Below are 21,912 nucleotides of genomic sequence, written 5' to 3' on the forward strand. Positions count from 1 at the left end.
CTCACTACTTATGGCTCTGCAGGCTGCTGTCACCGTGTCTACAGACCGGATCAACAGAAGCCTGATGAGAGACGGGGGCAAACTTTCCAGAGACATCTCGTTCATCAAAGAGATGCTCTCGTCCGCCATCACATCTCCCATCCTGGAAGTGCTCACCAGGGGGGTCAGTTTGGCCGCTGCCTTGCTGACCATCTTCTTAGCTACAGAGGAAACATCCAATGAATCCCATCCTGTGAGGGAGGAGTTGTTCCCTGCTCTGGATGATGAAGACTGGCTTTCCAGCAACTCAACAGCACTTTTCACTGATTCAATGATCTCATCGACCAGGGAATGTCCAGAGCGACCGCTCCCCAGTTAACCCTTGTGTTATCTTCGGGTCATTCTGACCCATCAGCCGTGTGACCCACCGTCGTATTGCGACAAATTTACCTCATACAAAAACAAAGTGAAGCATTTTCTTTTAACCGTTGGGCTGTCTCAGACCCCCCACATTGCAAAGGTTAAAAGAAAATTATTTTTATTAGTTTTTGTATTGGGTAAAACTGGGTAAACACAATGATGGTTCGTTATGAACCTTTGGGTCATGTGACCCGAAGGCAGCACAAGGGTTAAGGGATCATGATGAAATCCTCAGTTAGTGATAGGCTGGATCGTGATGCGGACGAGCGCTCCGTCCTGCATGGCCCAAACTGCTCCTCCAGCTGCAGCTCCACAGCCTGGACAACGTTGGTCCTCGACATGGTGGTCAGGAGCTCTCCGAGGGACTTTCCAGAAGACAGACTGCTGCTCCCTGACCTCCTCAGCAGCGGTAGAGTCTGCACGTCGGCACAGACAGCAGAGAGGAAGTAGTTCACAGAGGAAAAGGTTCCAGGCCCTTGTGCTTCTTGTTGGATTGCGGCCCTGGCTGCTAGGACGTTGACGATGACTGCCACGATCACCTCAGCTGCCACAGAGCCCAGACTGGCCTTGGCCTCCACCTGCAGATCCAGAGAGGGGGTTCCACTGTGTCTGCTGAGTGCCACCTGGCTTTCTGCGTCAGCCTGCAGCATGGCGGAGACTTTGGTCAGCATCTCCTGGGCTAGCAACCCGGCAGCTGATGTGCTGCAGGTCTGGGCGCCCGGAACATCTCGGCTGGCGTCCAAGCCAAGCAGCAGGTCTGGCAGCCTGTCGTTAATCAGCTGCAACACCCGCTCTGATCACAGAGATGGGGAGCTTGGTGCGGCTCGACAGGGCTGAGGAGCAGGCTGTCTTCATCACCCTCTGGCTGGCAGACGTGGTGCTGCTGCCGGCTGTGCCGGGGGGCATTCTCTTCACTCCACTGACGCCCTGGTAAGTGGACACAGCCTCCAGGGCTTCCAGCTGGTCTTTTGACCTAGTGGCGGGTAGTGAAGGAGGGGGCAGATCAGAGGGCTCGACCAGGTCCATGTCCTCCAAACTTGGAGGCCTCACGGTCAACACCCTGATGAAGGTCCCCTTTCCATCCTTGGGTCAAAGGGAACAAAGGAGCTGAATGTTAGTGAGAGAAAATCTAGCCTCGGATACTATAAATGTAGCATACAGAGACACACAGACAGGTACACACACCTGAGTCTCCATCTTCTCCAGCTCTTTGTCTCCAGACAGACTCCCCTCTCTTCCCTCGTTCACCCCCGGCTGAGATGAGTCTGTCTTATCTTTCTCCATGTCTCATCCTCAGACTGCCTCAGGTCACACTTGCTGCTGCAGTCTGGTTTGAGAGAGGCTTTCACACCTGACCCCTGAAAAGGCAGACTTTTCCAAAGAACAGAGAGAATATATTGACTTTTTCAGAATAATATAATATCTACATGAGAACATTGTCTTGGAAATGTAAACCTTACCACTTAAAAAAATTGTAAGCTGTAAGGTGCAAAACAATCTAAACATTTACTTGAATTATAATTAGTGGTGGGCCGTTATCGGCGTTAACGCGCTGCGACTCTTATCGGCGATAAACAAAAATATTGCCGTTAATCTATTCTCAAAGTTGGGTTGGGAGCTGGGTCTATACTACGCAAGCTATGATGACTTTCACCTTGATATTTTAGCGCGGATGTATACCTAGCCGAATTGCACTGTAGGGGGCGAGAACGAGTCTTCGAACCTGTGTGTATGCCTTGTGTATGAAATTATCACATCAAACGTGACGTGCTAACATGGATGCAGCTATGAAGCCGCCTGGAGGGTGTTCCATCAACGTCGCTAACGCAAGTCGCGCTAACACGAATAAGTCTCACTTGGGTAAACGTCAACTTAGACTTACAGTGCGTTCACACTGCAGCGGAGCGGGCGGCGCGTGGCGTCGGCTTCCAATTCATTTTCAATGAAACCAGGCGTTGACGCTCGCGTAGGGCATTGTGGGAAGGCGAGCGGAGCGGAGCGTTGCAAGTTGGATTTTCTCAACTTTATGTAAATGAGGAGCGTGAAAACGCTAGCGTTGGCCAATCGGATTGTTTTCTTGTTTCTTGTAACGTAGCAACCTTTGGTCATGATAAACATTTCTAGGTTTCACAATTTCAAGATGGAGGAGAAACTTTTCGTATGTGTCTGCACACCCAGTTCTGTTCAGAACAAAGTTACTAATGTGACGAGCCTGAATTTAAAGATTACATTAAACTAATAATGCATGGTGCATGGTTGCCGATGTCGTCATTGTTCCTAGTGTGTTTTTATAGCCTACTTTTAAATTCAGTCTCGTCACATTACGTGACTGTTCTGTGCCACTGCTAGCCCAGCCTACAAACGACTGGTTGAGTGACCGGTGGCGTAACATGTATTCTACTGTAATCTTGCACTAGTAAAATCTTGCACTTACATAAATGTTGTGTAAAAGTGGTATTTTGATCGATATTGTGAGTACATGAACCCAAATCTGCACGCTTGGCCATGACTACAACAGTGACCTTAGAGAACTACAACTCTGTATTAACTTGTCTAACACGCCCCCGAGCGTGGTGTACTGTGGGAAGGCAAGCGATGCAGAGCGTTAAAAAACGCTGCAGTGTGAACGCACTGTTAAGCCTCAAGCCGTTCCACTAACGTTCCGTTCCACTAACAGGCAACGCTAATTCAAGCTAGACCTCAATAAGCTTAGACTGTGCAGCCCAGATCAGGCGATCGTCGAAAAGAGGAGTTATGTCGCAAAAAGTATAGCGTAAAGCAGCAGAGGTGTGTTGTTTCAGCAGCGTAAATTGATTTTTTGAGTTTTTTTGTCCCCAAAAAGGGCAATGTTGCCGCAATTAACATGGCAAGGGAGACAACTTGTCAAACCATTACGACCGTTAAAATGCGTAAATTGTAGACTTACCAAATCTACTTAACATATATATATATATGCATTTAGGCCTACTGATAATTAGCGTAATTTGATGAGCTGTCTGAAACCGTTCTGACAGGCTAGCCTATGGTCGATATTCTCAACAGGAGACTGAGAATAATAGCCCAAAAAAGAACGTGGCAGCAATTGAAAATTGTAGGATAAAATGTTGTCAAAGAACGGATACGCCATAATTGATTGTAACTTGTCTAGACGCTCTGCTTAGTTTCTAAATCCTTATTTTATGTCAATTAACCAATGGCTTTTGAAAACAAAAGTGACATTATTTCTTAACTTGTTTATTTAAATTAATATATTTTTTGGAGATTATAGAATATGTTGTGCTTATTAAAGTTATGCATTGTGCTTATTAAAGTTATGAACTTAAAAGTGTGCTCAGGCTTAAACATTGGGTCTCACACTGGGTGTGGGAAGCAGGCTGTTCTTTGTGTCTCTATCTCTTCATTTTCAGAAACAACCTTGAAACCGGGTGGAGACGGCACCCGAGCAGGTGGGACGCGTAGGCAAGAACAACTCCCTGATGCACGAGAGAACAAGCTCAACCCTTTTTTAATACTTGTGTTTCAATTGCACTGTATAAATATATGCTGGGGAGGGACAGATAGCCAGTTGGACTTCGTGAACCAGCCCAAACTCTGTTGCGGGTAGGGAAACTTAGACAACCCCAGAGCTCTGTACTTGTTGATTTCCAACTGCTGCATTAAAGCTGATATTATCGGACCTCTGCGACTCCAGACCACTCTTTCTAGAACACAGATTTGTGTCATTGAATACCATCATTACATATTGGAATAGACACAAAGATTTTGAATCCTTCAATAGTTTTGCGTCTAGGTTAACTTGTTTGAGGTGTGGATTCTAGCTACATTTCTGTTATTCGCTCTGCCCGCAGCGCGTTAGCAATCATAGCTGCACCATCACCGTGGCAACCAAACAGACATGCGCCACTCAGTCTCTTACACAGGTGATTGGTATTAGCTGATTAGTGGAGACACAAGACAAGCTATTCAGTCAACTAGTCTCATTAAAAGACTAAGAGCACCTACTAATTCTGCAGATGCTGCTAATATCTCTTTTACTAACTACTATTGCTAATGGAACTGTTTTGTTCTACTACGCCACTGAATGCGTTCACTTGACCATGAGAAACCCGATTACTAGCAATTGTCGGTTTATGCCAATAATACGATTACTCCGTTTACATGTGTAATTAGTTATGCGATTACTCAATAAACGCGTCTACATGATTATTTGTATTAATCGTTGTATGCTCCACGGACAAAACTTCACCACCATCATCCTTCTGCAACAAAGTGTCGCCGTGTCTTCCTGTGTCGGCCCTACTGCGGTTTCATTCAATCAACACAAAGGGAGTCAGGTGTCTGAGCGGTTAGGGAAGCGGGCTTGTAATCAGAAGGTTGCCAGTTCGATTCCCGGCCGTGCCAGATGACGTTGTGTCCTTGGGCAAGGCACTTCACCCTACTTGCCTGGGGGGAATGTCCCTGTACTTACTGAAAGTCGCTCTGGATAAAAGCGTCTGCTAAATGACTAAATGTTAATGTAATGAATCCTACTAAGAAACCCGAGTAAACGCACTCAATGCTACTGCTACTGCTATTACTATCCCAACTATAATTTCAGCTGTTAAAACTATAATATTCTTGTTACGACTAGCCTACTTCTTCTGTTTAAAAGTTAAGCTTTCAGCTTCTCCCGCATTGTATTTAAGCTCTTAGCTTTGTTAGATGATGCAGTTCAGCTTCCACACTGCCTCTTGAAATTCAACTATTTCTTCGATTGCTTCTCACCGTTCAAACTTATGCTACATGCTTTTTATTACCGCTGTTTGCAAGGAACGTAAATTATCCTATTGTTTAATAACTTTCCTTCTAATGGCCACTAACAGTCTAGCTAGTCATTTGCTAAGTAAGGTATGTTGATATGTATTTGAAACGTATTTGAGACATCCCAACCTAGCCCTATACCTAGAAAATCTTCCACCAGACGGATAAGACACATCTACTGAAAATAAGTCACATGCAGCATTTAAAATGAACAATTATGTTTTCATGAAACAATGCACAACATTACTAAGATTGAATATTTATTGCAACAAATAGGCTAACAATTCAGAGCTGTAAAAAACAACTGAATAAATAACTATAAATATAATTACAATGAACATTTAACATTTATTTATGCCAATAAATAACTATATACACAATTCCTATAACTATATACACAATTGAACATATAAATAAAAGAAAGCAAAGAAATCAAAATAAAATATTAAATTTTTCGTAATTTCCTGCACCTTTTTCCCTATTAATTTAATTTTGACTTTCATCCCGGGTTCAGTCACCAGGAGCTCGATTGGCTCCCACAATCGCTCCTCGATAATTATGGTCCGGCCGTCTTCTAAGAGGAGGTTGAGGGTCCCCGGATCTCCCTCATTCTCCATCACCCCAAGGGCACCCACAATGTCCACTGAGCGGACCTCCTGTCGAGGGAAAAGTAGACATTAGCTACCCCTCTGTCACCCACAACCCAACGAGCAATCATTACCGTTTTTAAACATGCAAATAAAATACCCCAGCACAGAGGCATTGCATTTTAATTTAAGATGTTCTTTACTGTTCCTTTTTTTTATCTGCACTTCACATACAATGCAACATCAATTGAGCAACCTTTGCTGTGTGTAGATTGAAGCTGGATAGTGTAAAACATTGACTGAAAAATGAATGTCTGCTTCAATGTAATAAAAAAAACAAGTAGGCCTACCTCCATGGTGGAGTAGTTTGTGGATTGCAGTCTGACCCCGTAGGCTGACTTTCCGGCCATGAGGTGGGATACTCTAATGTGTGCCCCAACCTGCAGTTCACACTGCAGCCTCCCTCCAGAGACACAGGGACATCTGTGTTTCCCCCTGTAGAAGGTAATGTGAAATATTATTTTAATTTCATTTTTTTCTCTCTCTCTAATATATATATATATATATATATATAAATGTAGGTATAGGCTACTGTATATATGTATGAAGTGGATTGACATACCTGCTGCATCGTAACGTTGCGCAGGGGAACGACATCTCTCCCCATTGAGATTTCTTTCAATTTTGACATCTGATCAAAATGGATGTTTCAGTTAATGTACATTTTAAATGAATTTGCACAAACTTCTAAACCTGTTTCCTTAAATAAACCACCGTATGCTGAAACTTAATTTACCTCGACCACCTCGCCCATCACACTTATCATCCTCCTCGCATCCCTGCATGTGGACAGCGGAGTCAGCGGAGAAGGGGGATGGATGAGCGCTTCAGCTAAACTTTTTAGCTCTGCACTGAGCGCTATAGGAGCGCTTCGGAAGAACAACGTATGTTTGCATACGTTGATCTGATAGGGGGGAGACTGCCCTCTCAGGGAAAGGCCCTTGACTACATTACTCCCACCCTCCTTGATTTTTTGTAAAAACTCCTCATAAATGGTCATTTTGGCCACTGAATGACCGTCAGAAATTGCGGCCACAGTGTTCAGTTTGGTGCTGGCCGCCATCTTTGTCAAACAGGCCACCACCCTAGGCTGCTCCAACGCCAACACCACACACAGGTGGATTGGGGGTCAAAAATAGAGCGTTGGAGGCGTTGTTCCTAAAAGTTTATCTAAGGCCATTCTGAAATATTAAAATACACACAGTGTTAAGAATAAGCTATGTGCATAACTACATACAAGCAACATCTTACAAAATAAATAAATCAAAGTTAGAACGTTTCAAGCTATTAATTGTAGCCTTTATCATTTGAGAATTTCATTTATAATTTGAATTTTGACAGGAATAATCTTACATATAGGCTATTCCCTCTGATGTGAACAGAAATTGCCGTTTAGTGGGTGCCTTTGACTTGAGCGCGAGTTGTTTTGTAACCAGCACTCAAGTCAGAGGCGGCTACTAGGCTAACCCTAACCGACTTTTATTTGAGTTCTGAAAACAGATATGACCTCTTTGATCAAACTCAAACACTTTCTTCTGTTTGTCTATTTATCCGTGAATTGAACGTTTCTTGGTTCCGTGTTAAAGTGTACAAGTGGCTATCAACAAATTATTGTAGGCTACACAATCAAGTTTTCACCCAGTTCTGTAACATGTTAGACATAAATTGACCAAAAAATCAAAGTAAGAACGTTTCAAGCTGTTGATATCTCTAGTTAAGGATGGTGGTAGGCTGTAACAAGAGTACAACCTGACACATTGTAGCCTACTACAATTTGTAGCTAGCTAGCTGCAACACATCTTTAGACTAACTATAGGCTAGGTTAATATTACTAGTAAGCTAAATATCATAAACATTATCTAACGTAAGCTAGACTTAGCAACACATTATTTTTTTATAGTAAATATTCCGAAAAGTACCATATAGTATATTTTTCTATGGACTCACCTGGTAACGACAACTGCTCCCTCTAATGACAGTTGACGTTAATGACATTAACAGGAATGACAGTTGAAAAATGTGAGTGCCTCTCACACACCGGTGCTGGATGGGTGCGTGAGTAGCCTCTGAGCGCCTCTCACACACAGGGGTTGGATGGGTGCGCGAGTAGCCTATATATTCCCGCGGCCAATTCAAATTGTGTTGTTTTTCCAAATGTGTGCAAGTATGATACAAATGTTAGTACAAACTACAAATACTGGCATATCAAGAATACGATACACACACAAATTATCCTTAATTTGTTTTATTGAAAGAGAACAGTAAAAGTTCAACCCACAACACCCAACACTCAAATAAACTGACGGATATCGCCATAATTTGGTCGAAATATGCCAATTATTGGCCTAAATCAGCCCATGTCCGCACAGCCAAATCCTAGCCAAATCTGGCAATCTATTCTGGGCCATAGCCGGCTCAATTTAAAGATCCTGTAAAGTGGACCTGAAAACGAGTTTTAAGTTCGCCACACCACAGAATAATGTGTTATTAACTACCCATCCAAATTTGAATGAAAAAATAACACCGTAAAGTATGTTAAATTAGGCTTTGAAATCGTGAAAAAATCAGCAGTCTTCTCTGCTTGAGACCAACCTGACCTCACAGTCTATTCGTAACATAGTGTACGTCTTTCTGTGTCCCTCGATTTCGTATACTATGTTACGAAAAACCGAACCACAAGGTGGCGCTTCACCCGACATGTCACCTAAAATTTGTGTAGCTTATCGTAAATTAATATTCAAATACTGCATTCATATCCACAATAACAATTATACAAATATAAAATATATATTACTGTACAATATTTACATATTGCTCTCTGCTTTAAAGCTCAATTCTGAAGTGCTTTGCGAGCACCCGTTTGTGGCATTTTAACGGGACGGATCTTCAATCAAAATGTGACATCCTTGGTTACGGCGCTGACAAGTGACGTCCATTGCTTTAGAAGTTGGCGGTAAGTACCTACCTAAAGATGTTCAGATTTTTTTTATTTATTGTAAATTCACCCTTTCAGGCCAAAAATGTGTAATCATTATGTAATAGTTAAGCAAGTAAACTCAAGGTAACCATGGGGATGCTCCAACGTGGAGTTCTAACTTAATTTTGTGAAAGTGCATGGTAATAAATGCATGTTAGCCATGCAACGTTAGTAAAATGGCTAATTAACGGTACGCTAGCGGGGTCAGAGCATTCATGAAGGCATTCAGTTATTTACTTATATTTTATCTTATTGTATATTTTATTTAATTCTAATTCCACTTAGTACTGCTAGTTTATGTACCCTTAGTATAGATAGTCCACATATTTAATTTTTAGGTTCCTATATGTTTATTGTATGCACCTTCCTGCCAAAGCAAATTCCTTGTCTGTGCAAACTTTCATGGCGAATAAATCCCATTCTGATTCTAATTTAAATGAAAATACTAATAATATCTATTTATGTCTCCCCTGTCCCCCTGTGTGTGTGCACCTTCCCCTTCTTTAATTGTACGTTTTGCTCCTTCCCAATATCCTCCCCTGTCTTTGCCCCCCCCCCCCCCCCAACACACACCTGTCTCCTCAGATTCATCTGTCATCTCTCTTTAACATTGACCTCCATATTCTATTTGTCTACTTGTCTGCCTCTCGTCTCATTGCCTGTTGTCCATCTGTCTGTCTGTCTTCCTGTACTGTATATTTATTGTCTGTCTGCCTTGTCCTTTTGTGTGCCCGCCATTTCTGGCCCGCCCCAACGGTTCTTTTAAGAACCAAAGTTCTGCTGTCAAGTAAGTTTAACATTGAAACAATAGTAGGTACCATAATATGACCGTCCTTTATGCTACCAATATGTAATACATGTACAAACGAAGTCCCCTGATATGTGTAGTGACCTACATTTTTGTAAATGATTTTTTGACACAAATATTACAACTATCTAAGATATCAGTTAAGATTGAAATATGTTGGCCTGTAATTTACTTTTCCATAGTATGGCTTCAAAGGAAGATGCTGAGGATGCTCATCTTAGGGAGCTTCTGAAACAAGGTCAAGCTTATGCCAAGGACCTTAATCCTGAACCGGTAATAATGATGATGAATCTAAAACTGTGTGAACAATACACTAGTACCTGAACTTGGTCATTATTCCAGTTAATAACATATATCTTTTTGTAGGCTAAGAACAAAAAGAGGACCACAAAAAACAGGTTCAGGATTAGTTGGAGAAAGAGAGATGTGCGGGGAGCATTAGTCCCACAAACTACCAAATGTCGATCTTCAACTGGTAAGTTGAATATTTAAAGGTTCTGGAGTAATGCAACATTATAGGATGCATTTCTTCTGAATAATTGTTCTCTCAGCACCCAGGGCTGGAACGAAGAAACGCAAGGACACTGTCAGTAACACACAGGACCTTGTTGAGGACAGGGATCATCAGGAATCAGTTCTTTGTGAGTAACAAATGTTTTTATTTTAGTTTGAACAAGTAATGCCAAACTCAAAAATACCTCTTCAGTTAATGTTCTGTACTACCAATTTCTTTCATCTACAGATTCCCTTCTTCAAGCGGTCAAAGAAATGTTACTTGATGGTCAGCCAGCAGCCCCTGAGTGTGAGAAACACACAGAGGCACAAGATTGGGGAATTCGAAATGCCTGTTCTGCAGAGAGGTGGAAAGTGTCCCGCCCGCATCTCATCAACAGCATGCTGTCAGATGAGGCAGTATTGCCCACCACCTGCCAGTGGTGTAGGCAAGGAGTGGCTGTGATGAGGTGTAGTGAGTGCTTACCTCACCAGTATCTGTGCATGGCCTGTGACAAAGAGCAACACACCAGACATGTTCTGCACAACCGGAGATCCCTGATCTAGTCAACTACCTCCACCCTGTGCCTCCCACCTCATTTGTCAGCCAGGATGCTGACGGGCAATATTCCCTTACCCACCAAGGTAAGGTGTTTGGTCATGAAACCTCCTCTAAATGTCTAATGTAATCTAACATCAATACTGTAAAATGTTAGATTTGGCTTGAGGCACTTATGCAATGACTATTAGGACATTAGACGCAAGATTACTAATACACAATCCCCAAGATTATACACAATCCCCATGCTGTGTCTTTTAAATATCTTTGTAGCTCAACTTCTACCTTTAGAGGTATCAGCCTGCCAAACCTGCCAGCTCCCCATGACTGTTAGTGTGGGGAGGTCCATTGTTTTAGTGACCATGAATGGTGAGTTTTACACATTCATTCACGAACAATCATTTTATTAATCTCACATGTGAACACGCATACTCTTGCAGGTAGCAGTGAATATCAACAAACACAAATATATTGCTGTTAAATTATGTCCTGTGACATTATTACCACTTTAGGTCGCTATGATCTTGTCCTCCCTGAAGCACATTGTGAATGTTGTGCCTCTCATTGGACACCTGCGCTGGAAGACGTTGTGCAAAGTGGGTACTGGCCAGGGACGGTCAACTTCAATAGTCTGTTTCATGTTGACGTTTTCCAGTCATACCTGGAGTTAAAAATGTCAGCACCTGGACTGTCCCGTCTGGCATTTACCACAATGCTAGACAAAAAAAACAGCCGCTTTGGAAGAGTGAGTACCGTGTGTGGCACTAATAGTGGATATATTCATCACTGCCTGGTAAACTATACACATTGTATATGTTTGGACAAATAAGATAAGAAATAACCTACATAGTATCAGACTATTCACTGATATATTTTTTTTATTGAAACAGAGTGGTAAAATATCTGGAGACACTTCCCACTAAAGCTTCATGGAATGGGCCATCTGCAGATATGAGGTTGACAAGATGTGCCAGGAGCAGCCGTTTGTCTGCCTTCCATGCACTCCCGAAATGCTTGCGGTAGCAGTGGATGGCAATCGCAAGCATTATCGTTTCAAGAAGGCAGGGAGGTATGTAATGCAAACTATTTACTGGTAACTCCTAAAGTATCCGGACAGTAATCTTCCACTTCCACGTTAATAGAAATAATACAATGTAATAAACATTGTGTTGTAGAGTACCATCTGTTAACAGATTTAACTCCTTTGTGTAGTCAGGACAGTCATGGCCACTTGGAAGGTGTTTTCCTTTGCGAGGACAGCAAGGTGTCAGAGTATGTAGACCATGTCCACAAGGCCACCAAACATGTAAGTAATTTCTGTTTGTGACGTAGTTATTATTTGATTACAAGTTTGAATTTTAAATATTGTGTAGACCTTCATTGAACATTTTCAGGGATTTTGTGTGTGTCTATCCGAAGGTTCCCGGAAAGGGTGTCTGTGGTGGGGCTGAATTTGCTGCTGCTAAGGAGATCTCCAGAAAATCTAGCAGCAAGCTTGATGAAGAGGGCATTGAGCTTGCTGTCTGCAGGCATGGCACAATCCTTAGAGGCCTTAATATGTTTAGGGGGGAAATATATGCATATGCCCTCTACTTGCAGAAGGAATTGGGCAACACTGCAACTTTCTTCTGCACTGATCTTATGTGCAAGTACTGGCCCTACTTGCAGAAGGTCTGCAGAGTATGCCCAGAACTACAACATCTTCTAGGCATGAAGCCCTTTCTTTCTGTCCTCCATGCAAAGGCCCATGGAATGAAGTGTGAGGTACTGAACCAAACCTTTACTTCCTTACCTTTGTTATGGTTCCAGTTAACATAATCAGTACATGTACTGGATATTATATGGCATGTCTTCTGGCCCAATAGATCAAATGGGGTGGGGGGTTCCAGGAGAATGCTGCCTGCACCCTGGGAGAAGAAGTGGAGCAGGCCAACGCCTTCCTCTCCAGGATAGCCATTTCCACAAAATATATGTCAAAAGCTGGTAAGCATATTGACTTCTTTCACATCAACATGCATTCTAGAGCATGCCCTTGCACTGACCAATGTTCCTTTGCAGCACGCACTGACATGATCACACTCTTGTGCATGGGATGGAACCAAGCCAAGGTCCAGCACATGAGCTCCTACCTCAGCAGACAATTCCTGAAGGTACCCTGGAATGTTCTCAATGCAATAAAGCATATATATATATATATATATATCTCATGTAGATCAACCATCTCATTCAGCCTTTGTTTTAGCCGTACGTCGTAAAGTTTCCTTATTTAGACCAAGCAAAGTCTGCAACAACAAAAAGACAGCTATGAGGCCTTAAAGACAGAACTCCACAATCCTGCAGTGGGTGACCGATGTTCAGGAGTGGGCTGAGAGTGGTATGTCCGTACACAAAATGAACATTATATAATTTTACTACTGCTGATAGACTACAAATGTCATATGAATGACTGTCGATCTGGGTTTAGCAAGAATGCATGAAAGTATTTTCTGTCCTCAACTCATGTTTGTACTTGGGTGTTCTCTTTTCTTAACCAGCACCAGTGGAGGACAGTGATGCACCTGTGGAGTTGCAGAAGAAGATGGAGGAAATGTCTGCCAGCATCAGGCAGAGAACACATCGGCTGTACAGGCAGAATGGTTTGTTAGAGATCGGTTCAAGAAACCAGCCATGGCCATAATGTCAATCTAGGACACATGTCTATGTTAATGTTTTTCAGACACAAACAAGGGTCGCCACAGGATGAGAGCCAAAATAAGAGAGGAGAAAGGGAAGCTGGCTGCCCTGGTCCTGGAACATAATACACTTGTCCAGCCATCCGAAAGAGTGGAGTCAGTGGAGTTAATCTTCCAGCCGGAATACATATTCCCCTGGCACGTTCCAACATCTGGTATGTAGCCTATAATTGTCATAAAAGTGAGCAAATCAAAGTAGTGCTTTTGTGTTGTCCAGCACTTTTCGCTCATGCTTCTTATGGTTACTTGAATTAAAGTTTCCTTGAAATTGTAATATATTTCATGATGTTTTTGCGATGAACTGTGCTGACCGTTAAACACTGTGTAACATTTTTTGTTTATTTTCCTGAGGGCATTTACATAACATTTAGTCATTTAGCAGACGCTCTTATCCAGAGCGACTTACAGTAAGTACAGGGACATTCCCCCGAGGCAAGTAGGGTGAAGTGCCTTGCCCAAGGACACAACGTCCTTTGGCACGGCAGGGAATCAAACTGGCAACCTTCAGATTACTAGCCCGATTCCCTAACCGCTCAGTCACCTGACTCCCCCTGAGCAGTAAGTTATTGGGTGTGCTCAAGCCTTCGGCGAGAGCACAACCTTTGTTCTCTCACATATATATTATTATTATTTTTATTTCTTTTTGCCCCCCTAAAACTCAGTCAATATTTGGCCTACATAGACAACGTAGGTGTCAAAAGTTTCGTCTTGGTAGCGATTGAGTTGCTTCTATTGGAATTTACGTTCCGTTGCATGGTTTAGGCTGAAGTTAAGTTTTTGTGGCGAAAAGTGAAGCTAACGGTGGCTAATTTGCTAGCCACAGTCACTGACGTTACTAACGTCACTACGTCACTAACGTCACGAAAACACGCGTGACTACCTTTGGCAGAACATTCGTTTCGCATCTGTTAACTTGGGGGATAGCTAGGCTAACTATAGCTTTACTGCAAGGCAGCTGCAGAAACGTCACAAGCAAAGAGGCCAGGGTGATAACTATTTACTCATTTTACTTTGTGATATGACACACAATTGTGATGTGTAATGTGCAGTATAAGCTGATATTATTAAGGAAGTACATCTACTTTCGGAAACAGTAGTCTACTATTTCACTGAAGTATTAGCATCATGATATTAGCCTGTGTTGCCCGGGCAACACATACTACAGTGGTCTATGATGTAGCGTTATCTGTTTTCAATCGTTAAAATAAACATTCCTCACATATACATTTTCGTTGTAGGATTTATTCTGACATTAGTAAACGATTTGTTGGTGAAATTACCATTACCTGTGGTTTCAAACCAGTGTAGCTCACTGCAACGCTGTAGCTTACGCGAGACACACGACAAAAACATCTAACTTACACAGCTGTTTAGGAAGTCAAACGGCGACAGAACATGTTCGGCACTCCCCTTACTTAAATCAAAAGTCTATCTAACTACTAACCGGAACTTCATTGCCACTGCCTAAACGTTGTCAATCTGTTCATGAAAATAATTAATTTCAGCTTAAACCGTACAACGGAACGTTAAATCCAATTCAACCAACGCAATCGCTACAGTACCAAGACGAACACAGCAGTAGTCTAGTACTGTACCGTAGTAGTACAATTTACCGGGGCAGCTTCTCCACACAGGGCTATATCGCATTTTGCGTTGTTACTGACAATGATCGCTACCAGTGAGCTTTTTATAAATGAGCGATTTTCCACTAAATAAATGTCAAGCTTATTTACGTTTTGGGGGCATATTTTCAGTTAGCAGATGGTACTGTTTGAATCGCGATTCCATCTTCTACTGCCGGGTAACGTCGTAGAATAATCTTCAAAGGGGGTTCTTTATTAATGAATGAATGCAATGAGTAGGCTAAATGCCTGAAAATATCATGAGAAGGGAAAAACTTAAAATGACGTTTAAATCATAGAGATTAGGTCAATTTTTACACCGGTCTGCCAAATTTATTAGTTTTGATTCAACGATGAGGCTGCCTCTTGCAGGGGAAATGAGAAAACATCTATTTCATTCTACACTTCACTCGTATTTTCAGTTGTAAATGAGCAGCAAAAAAAAAAATGCTTTTAAATCTATGTAATCTTTATAAATAATAAGTATGCATTTTTATATAACATATACAGAAATATCAGTTGTAAAAATGTCATTCAAAAACGGACCCCTGTGCAACCGACGCAAGCAAGCACACCCTACAATTTCCCCAGAAATTGTACCCTCTCTAACTGCTTTTAGATAAAATGAATAGAAATTGGCGAAAAAGGTTTGTGGGTAGTAATAGCCACTTTCGATACTTTAGAGGCAAAAGCAATTAGGAAATAACACTTAATACTTATGAAATCAAATATCTAGTAAATATTATCTAAATATCTATATCTAAATCTAGTTTTACAAAATGTTATCATTGTATTAATGTATTCCTATTATTTTGTGTTCTTAACCACATAACTGTCTTTTGTACTTATTTTTGTTAAACAACTTTTTGCTTCAGATACTGACATTCTCACAAAAAAGAAGGTCTTTGAGAAGGTCATGGGTATCCAGAGGCTGGAGGAGGAAGAAGTGGTCCTCGTCAAAGAGATGAAGCAGCACTGGGAATACCTGAAGAGACGTGCGGAGGTCTTGGAGCAGTCAATCTCTGGTAACGAAAAAGTGTGCATGTACACATTAACTCATTTTACATTGTTGCGATTTAGTAGCAGTTTCAATTAGGTTACTCTGGTGTTTTCCGTTGAGGACACAAATGTTTAAATAAGCTTATTTATTTATTTAGGTGACTGTTGGAACCTGTCACCAAAAGGGAGGAAGGGACTCCAAAGTTTGCACCAGAGGAAACTTACAGAGTTGAAGTCTCACCAGGCTGTAGTGAGACAGATGTATCTCCAACACCTCCACCTGGATCTTACAGAACCCGACCTGGACCTGGAAGAACTCCTGGAAGAGGGCCAGGACTGTTTAAGCTCTGACACCAGCTCAGATGATGACGACGATGTCAACACCTAGGCATCGACAGAATATCAATGATATGCCTTTGAATTTGGGTATTGTGAGACAAATAAATGCTTTTCTAGAACAATTTCTTGACTGGAAATCAATACATTTTACTTTTCTTGCTTCAGGTCTATGTACCTGTTTTATCAACAACATGCTCTACATCAGATCATGTTGCCTACCACTGATATCTAATAACATCTGCTACCCCAAAAAGGCATTACAATATATTTTCATGTTTCTATTCCCCTTATTTCAGGCAGTAAGATTCAGTAGTAGTTAATGAACACTTTGTACAATGCATATTTTGGCTCGTATTTTGTTTACATACTAACACTTCTTTCTGTCTACCTGTATTACGCCCTCCACAGGCTCTGCCCGTCTTTCTGTTTCTGTCTTTCTGTTTGTCTGTGTATGTGTGCATCTCCAGGCTCCAGTGATCCAGTCCATCCTACCTGCACAAGATCCACACCTGCGGTCCAGTTTCCCAATAACTTGCGGTGACATACCCTGGTTTGCCCTGGTAGCTACGTTCCCAGCCTCATTGTACTTCCAAGTCTATTATCTACTATTTGTATTCAAAGTGTTCTAATATTGCACTTTCTTGTGTCCCATGGGTTTTGTGTTTTATTGTCCAATAAACTTTGGTATTATTTTTATAAACATTGACTTGCATGGTTGGACTCACTTATGTAAGCCTACAAGCAACCGTCTGATTCTTTGCTTGGTGGAGGTAAGAGTAGACTACCTATGAAGAGAAGACTTAGATTAAAAGTTAGGCCATTACAAGCGGATGTAAATTTGTTATCCTATTAACACCACATTGCATACAATTTTAAATGATGGATTCCTTGTGGCTGAATATGAATAATCTGTACTGGGAGTGCGGCGCGATGACGTCACATTCAGAATAATCCATGCCTTTATAAAGGTGATGGCATGAAGGTAGGCTATATGAATTATAAATTATATATTCTCATTTTTAGAGTGTTGAACACGTGGTAAGACGTACACAAGTTTTTAAAGTAATTGAATAGGTCTTTATATAATGTGCGCTACACTTAACTAAAATGATAACCATAGTGAACTTACATGGACTACAAATATGGCGCATATTAGCGTTAAAACATATTGGCGGGATCCTGGGAAGTGTAGTTTTTTTACTTTCAATTTAAAAACTTATTTCATGAGAAGATCTTTGTCCTCAGTTACATTTAAATCACTTAATATGACAAATATACATTCATTGGTCTTTTATGAAAGACAAAATGTATCAGTACTCGAAAAGTCAACATTTAAATGTCTTTATATGTAACCTTTACTTAACATTATTTTACATCATAATCTTCAAACATGGTTCCAGTATGATGTGAAGAGGGTCAATATTGGTCGAAATACAAAATCCCAGGCTGATCCTAGCCTCAGCTAAAAAAACAACAAATTGAATTGAATTTTAGGAAATTACCTTTTCTAGGTGGCGCTGTTGATCCCCTGTAGGGGCTAGGGTTATGAAACTGAAAGACACAGTTTATATAACCCTAGTTATTCACTGTACCAAGCCAGGACTATGTGCCATGAAAGGAACCCTAACCCTAATTACCCTAATTAGGGTTACTAACTATAGGGCTTTAAGGTGACCACTGGCAAGGGTTCAAAGGTCAATATATCAGATAAGGGTTTAAAGGAATGTGTCAAACTTACATAAATGAACCTGCAAAACTTCCAAAAATTGGTCCAAAAAAAGTCTTTTTAAAATCGAAATCTGCCATTGCAGTGAGGTATCTTTCCAAGTATAGATTCCAAGACCATTCATAATCTAAATAGACTACATCAGTGGTCAAAGTCAAATTATGTTTCGGTGGCACATAGTCCTGGTTTAGCACAAACAATATCAGGGTACAGACCCACTTGTGCATTTGTTTATCCCCAAACTTTAAAGATGATTATTTGTTCTGCATAAGACATGGTCTAAACAGACCGTGCTACGGTTAGGGGTTAGTTGTCCTTGGTGGTACATGTTCGTGGCTTGCCCTGATGAATATTTTGGACTAGTAAATACTTTTTTTCATATGGCTTTACCTCTAAGCCAGATAGAGGCTCAACAGCGCCACCTTGAAATGTTCATTTTCCAAATCTAAAATGTGTCTTGTACTCCAATGTATGCTGCTATCGGGCTGAAAATTTGCATGTTGCTCCATTGAGACATTCCATGCAGAGTGTGACAAAAACATTCAACACTTGAATATAATATAAAATAAAAAGTATGAAAAAAAGACATGCCAAAGTTTACCTTTGTAGAGTTGATTATATATAATGTTTATTGATCTATAATATATGTACACTTTACATTTCAGATCAATCTGATATAAAATTGGAGATGATATTGGTGTAAAACACAAATTACTAAAATAACTACAAACGTATTCCATTAAACACTAAATCGAGATGTTGAACGACGCCATATTTGTAGTTCAACTACATGTTTCAAACTTTACATGTTTAGGGTTTGAAAACAGAACATCTTAACGATTTATCACATACAAAGTATGTATGAATAGATTATAACATAATGGAGGTGTTGAGGAGGTCATCAATATTAGCATTAAATGCCCTAGTTGGCAATGGAGTAGTATTCTAAATGAGATGATGCATCGAGGGATTAGCCTACCCATGAGACTTTACGTATATTCGACTTCATGCAGCGCCGGGGCACCGACAGCCGGCATGGCTGACTTGAAGCAGTGAATGCCATTGGCTGGTCCGCGCCGCCGGCGCTGCATGAAGTCGAATACACCTTTTGTGTAGGTTAGGCCTACTTATATCATGGTGTATGGCAAGATTAGTTGGTAGCTATATTTAGCCAATTTGGTTTGTCATCATGTGTAATTTCGCATAATTAAAGACATGTTATTAGAAACTATCCGATTACTTCGTTTTACGATTGTTTGGAATCTCGTTTGTTTTAAAGAACGACAATTAGCTATTATTAGCTTTCAGCTAAATCAGGGTTCCGTTGCGTAGCGATAAGCTACACAAATATTAGGTGACATTTCGGTTGAAGCGCCACCTTGTGGTTCGGTTTTTCGTAACATTGTGTACGAAATCGAGGGACACAGAAAGACGTACACTATGTTACGAATAAGCGTAGCGATAAGCTACACAAATATTAAGTGACATTTCGGGTGAAGCGCCACCTTGTGGTTCGATCTTTCGTAACATAGTATACGAAATCGAGGGACACAGAAAGACGTACACTATGTTACGTAAAATATTAGGTGACATTTCGGGTGAAGCGCCACCTTGTGGTTCGATCTTTCGTAACATAGTATACGAAATCGAGGGACACAGAAAGACGTACACTATGTTACGAATAGACTGTGAGTAGCTATATCACACGCAGAACTTCATCAACGCTCATCATTTTACGTCATCATCCAGACTCGGATTTTACGAAGGTCACTAATCGATATTAACGTGTGTGGTCATTATTGAGATAGTTGTCTGGAGTTATACAGAGTTAAATCCGGATTTTTCTAAAGAAATCTGTATAATTCAAGATATCTGCCAGTCTGCCCTTCCAGAGCTGGCAAGAACCGGGCCTGTATATAGGCTACAGCCTATATATTTGGCGTATATATGGCACGCAAAATAGATGTGTAAACCTGTGTCATAGATACGCAGAAGTATGGGAGACTGGGTTGGGGACACAGAAAGACGTCCACTATGTTACGAATGGACTGTGTGGTCAGAGATCCTCGTCATATCAGACAGACCCATAACCTTCAAAACGACAGCATTGACAGTGACACATTGTAACAATTGCATGTCAGGCAAAAAGATAGTCTGGACTAAAAACATTCAGAACATATCACTCTCCTGTCCATAATTGGTGAGAACTTGGACTGGGCCCCCGGCCGCCCTTATGTGCTGATCACTGCCTTTGTTTCTTCCTAAATGTTTCATCTTCCATTAATGTAAATACATGTTCTATCAATTATAAACACTGTTTAATGGTTACAGCTGTACTTCATTGTTTACATACTTTTAATGAACATGATTGTCTAATTACTGAAATACTGTCATCACAAAACCAAACCACGCACGCACATTAAAAAAAGCAAATTTTATCTTTATTAATCACTTTTGGAAAATTGGCTGAAGGCTCCCAGGTGTCATCCCATTGTTCGCCACTGTAAAACATATAAAAACATTTGAATAACTGTGAATTACTGCAGGGGGTTAATGCCCCCTACTCAGATATGCCGGCACACTGTACAGATAAAATACAGTATACAGATAAACACACACAGCTATTTAGTTTAATTACTTTACAGGAATTACTTACCAACCATAACAAGGTTGCCACCGCACGAGGACTTCTTCCCTGTCCTAAGCATTTAACATAAACAAATCACATGGAAGAAAAGTTTTGATCTGGTAAATGTATGAACATCCATTTATGTTTTAAGTATTTAAGAAATCCCAAAACATTTTACCTCATTTTTCCTCTTGCCTACTACTTCTTGGAAGAGAAACACCTTATTCTTTGCATGTACACGGCAAACTGCAAAAAAAGGTTAACAAAATAAAATAAAGACTTATCGTTGGTGGTGTTCTATTTAGTATTATGACACAATAGGCTGAATAATGTACATTTTGGTGATGATTATAGAGTAACGTGTCTTTAATTACTCCCTATCCCTAAACATGGCCTCTTGTCTAACACTAACTCTGAAATCTAAACAATGTCAGTCTGTCCATTGTGGGAGGTGGTGTCTTATTAGGTTCCAATAAGAGTACAAATCTACTTCAAATAATGCCTTCTGGTATCTCTGGGAGACAGACATCAGTATAACCAAGAACATGTCTGCTTATTGAAAAGCATGGTGCATGGTCAACCTTTCTTTTTGGGGGGGATGGTTGAACCACTTTTTATAGGCCGGCTTCTCTTCCTTCCCTGGATTGCATCTTTAGAATGAGCCGGAACAGTGGGCCCCTAAATAGGAAGTATAAAGCCAAATGCATCCATTACAACAACAGTACTTCCTGTATTACAATGGTGTGTCTAGTGGAATTAGTCCACCTAATCAGCAGCAAGCTTCGCAATCAGCTGTTGTGTCATAAATAGACAGATTTGACAAATCTTAAACAACTAAACTATGCAGTGACTAGCATTTATACATGTCTCATGCAATGAACGTGGTCACTGTACAAACTGTAGATATTATATTATACTGAAGTGAGTGAGACCAATATATTTGAAATATGTGTATCTATGGGTAAATTCCTTGCCTGCCAAAGTAAATTCCTTGTCTGTGCAAACTTTCATGGCGATTAAAACCCCTTCTGATTCTATCTTGTACAGTTTCATATATATTTTTCTGTATTTCTCTGGAGAGCAGCATCTCTTACACATACAGGAGTGGGGGGGCAGATGTCCCCAGCTTCTGCAGGAGTGGGGGGGGCAGATGTCCTCAGCTTCTGCAGGAGTGGGGGGGGCA

The 21,912-nt window shown here is 41.0% G+C and overlaps 2 protein-coding genes and 2 long non-coding RNA genes across 5 annotated transcripts; 3 read left to right on the top strand and 1 right to left on the bottom strand.

Moving 5' to 3' along the window:
• Positions 1–8,734: 8,734 nt before the first annotated feature.
• On the top strand, positions 8,735–10,690 carry LOC134038078 (uncharacterized). The gene is made up of 6 exons (XM_062483670.1): positions 8,735–8,799; positions 9,409–9,610; positions 9,814–9,904; positions 9,998–10,106; positions 10,183–10,272; positions 10,374–10,690. Exons 3-6 carry the CDS (start codon positions 9,815–9,817, stop codon positions 10,688–10,690), a joined length of 606 nt encoding a protein of 201 aa, XP_062339654.1. The 5' UTR covers positions 8,735–8,799; positions 9,409–9,610; position 9,814.
• A 4-nt stretch (positions 10,691–10,694) lies between these two features.
• LOC134037787 (uncharacterized) lies at positions 10,695–11,591 on the top strand. Of its 2 annotated transcripts, XR_009932578.1 has the most exons (4): positions 10,695–10,768; positions 10,956–11,051; positions 11,195–11,278; positions 11,573–11,591. It is a non-coding gene; the product is annotated as an uncharacterized LOC134037787 (long non-coding RNA). The 2 variants fall into 2 exon arrangements; XR_009932577.1 differs by lacking the exon at positions 11,573–11,591 and having other exon boundaries at positions 11,195–11,489.
• A 20-nt stretch (positions 11,592–11,611) lies between these two features.
• Positions 11,612–16,690, top strand: LOC134038079 (uncharacterized). Its single transcript, XM_062483672.1, has 10 exons — positions 11,612–11,751; positions 11,895–11,988; positions 12,102–12,446; positions 12,548–12,665; positions 12,741–12,832; positions 13,005–13,056; positions 13,217–13,318; positions 13,399–13,569; positions 15,912–16,061; positions 16,194–16,690. Exons 1-10 carry the CDS (start codon positions 11,612–11,614, stop codon positions 16,421–16,423), a joined length of 1,494 nt encoding a protein of 497 aa, XP_062339656.1. The 3' UTR covers positions 16,424–16,690.
• Positions 16,691–20,511: 3,821 nt separating this feature from the next.
• LOC134037432 (uncharacterized) lies at positions 20,512–21,417 on the bottom strand. The gene is made up of 4 exons (XR_009932523.1): positions 21,311–21,417; positions 20,908–20,975; positions 20,757–20,800; positions 20,512–20,601 (listed from the first exon to the last, which is right to left on the bottom strand). It is a non-coding gene; the product is annotated as an uncharacterized LOC134037432 (long non-coding RNA).
• Positions 21,418–21,912: the final 495 nt, after the last annotated feature.

This window comes from Osmerus eperlanus, chromosome 17, assembly GCF_963692335.1.
Source record: "Osmerus eperlanus chromosome 17, fOsmEpe2.1, whole genome shotgun sequence".
NCBI lineage: Eukaryota > Metazoa > Chordata > Actinopteri > Osmeriformes > Osmeridae > Osmerus > Osmerus eperlanus.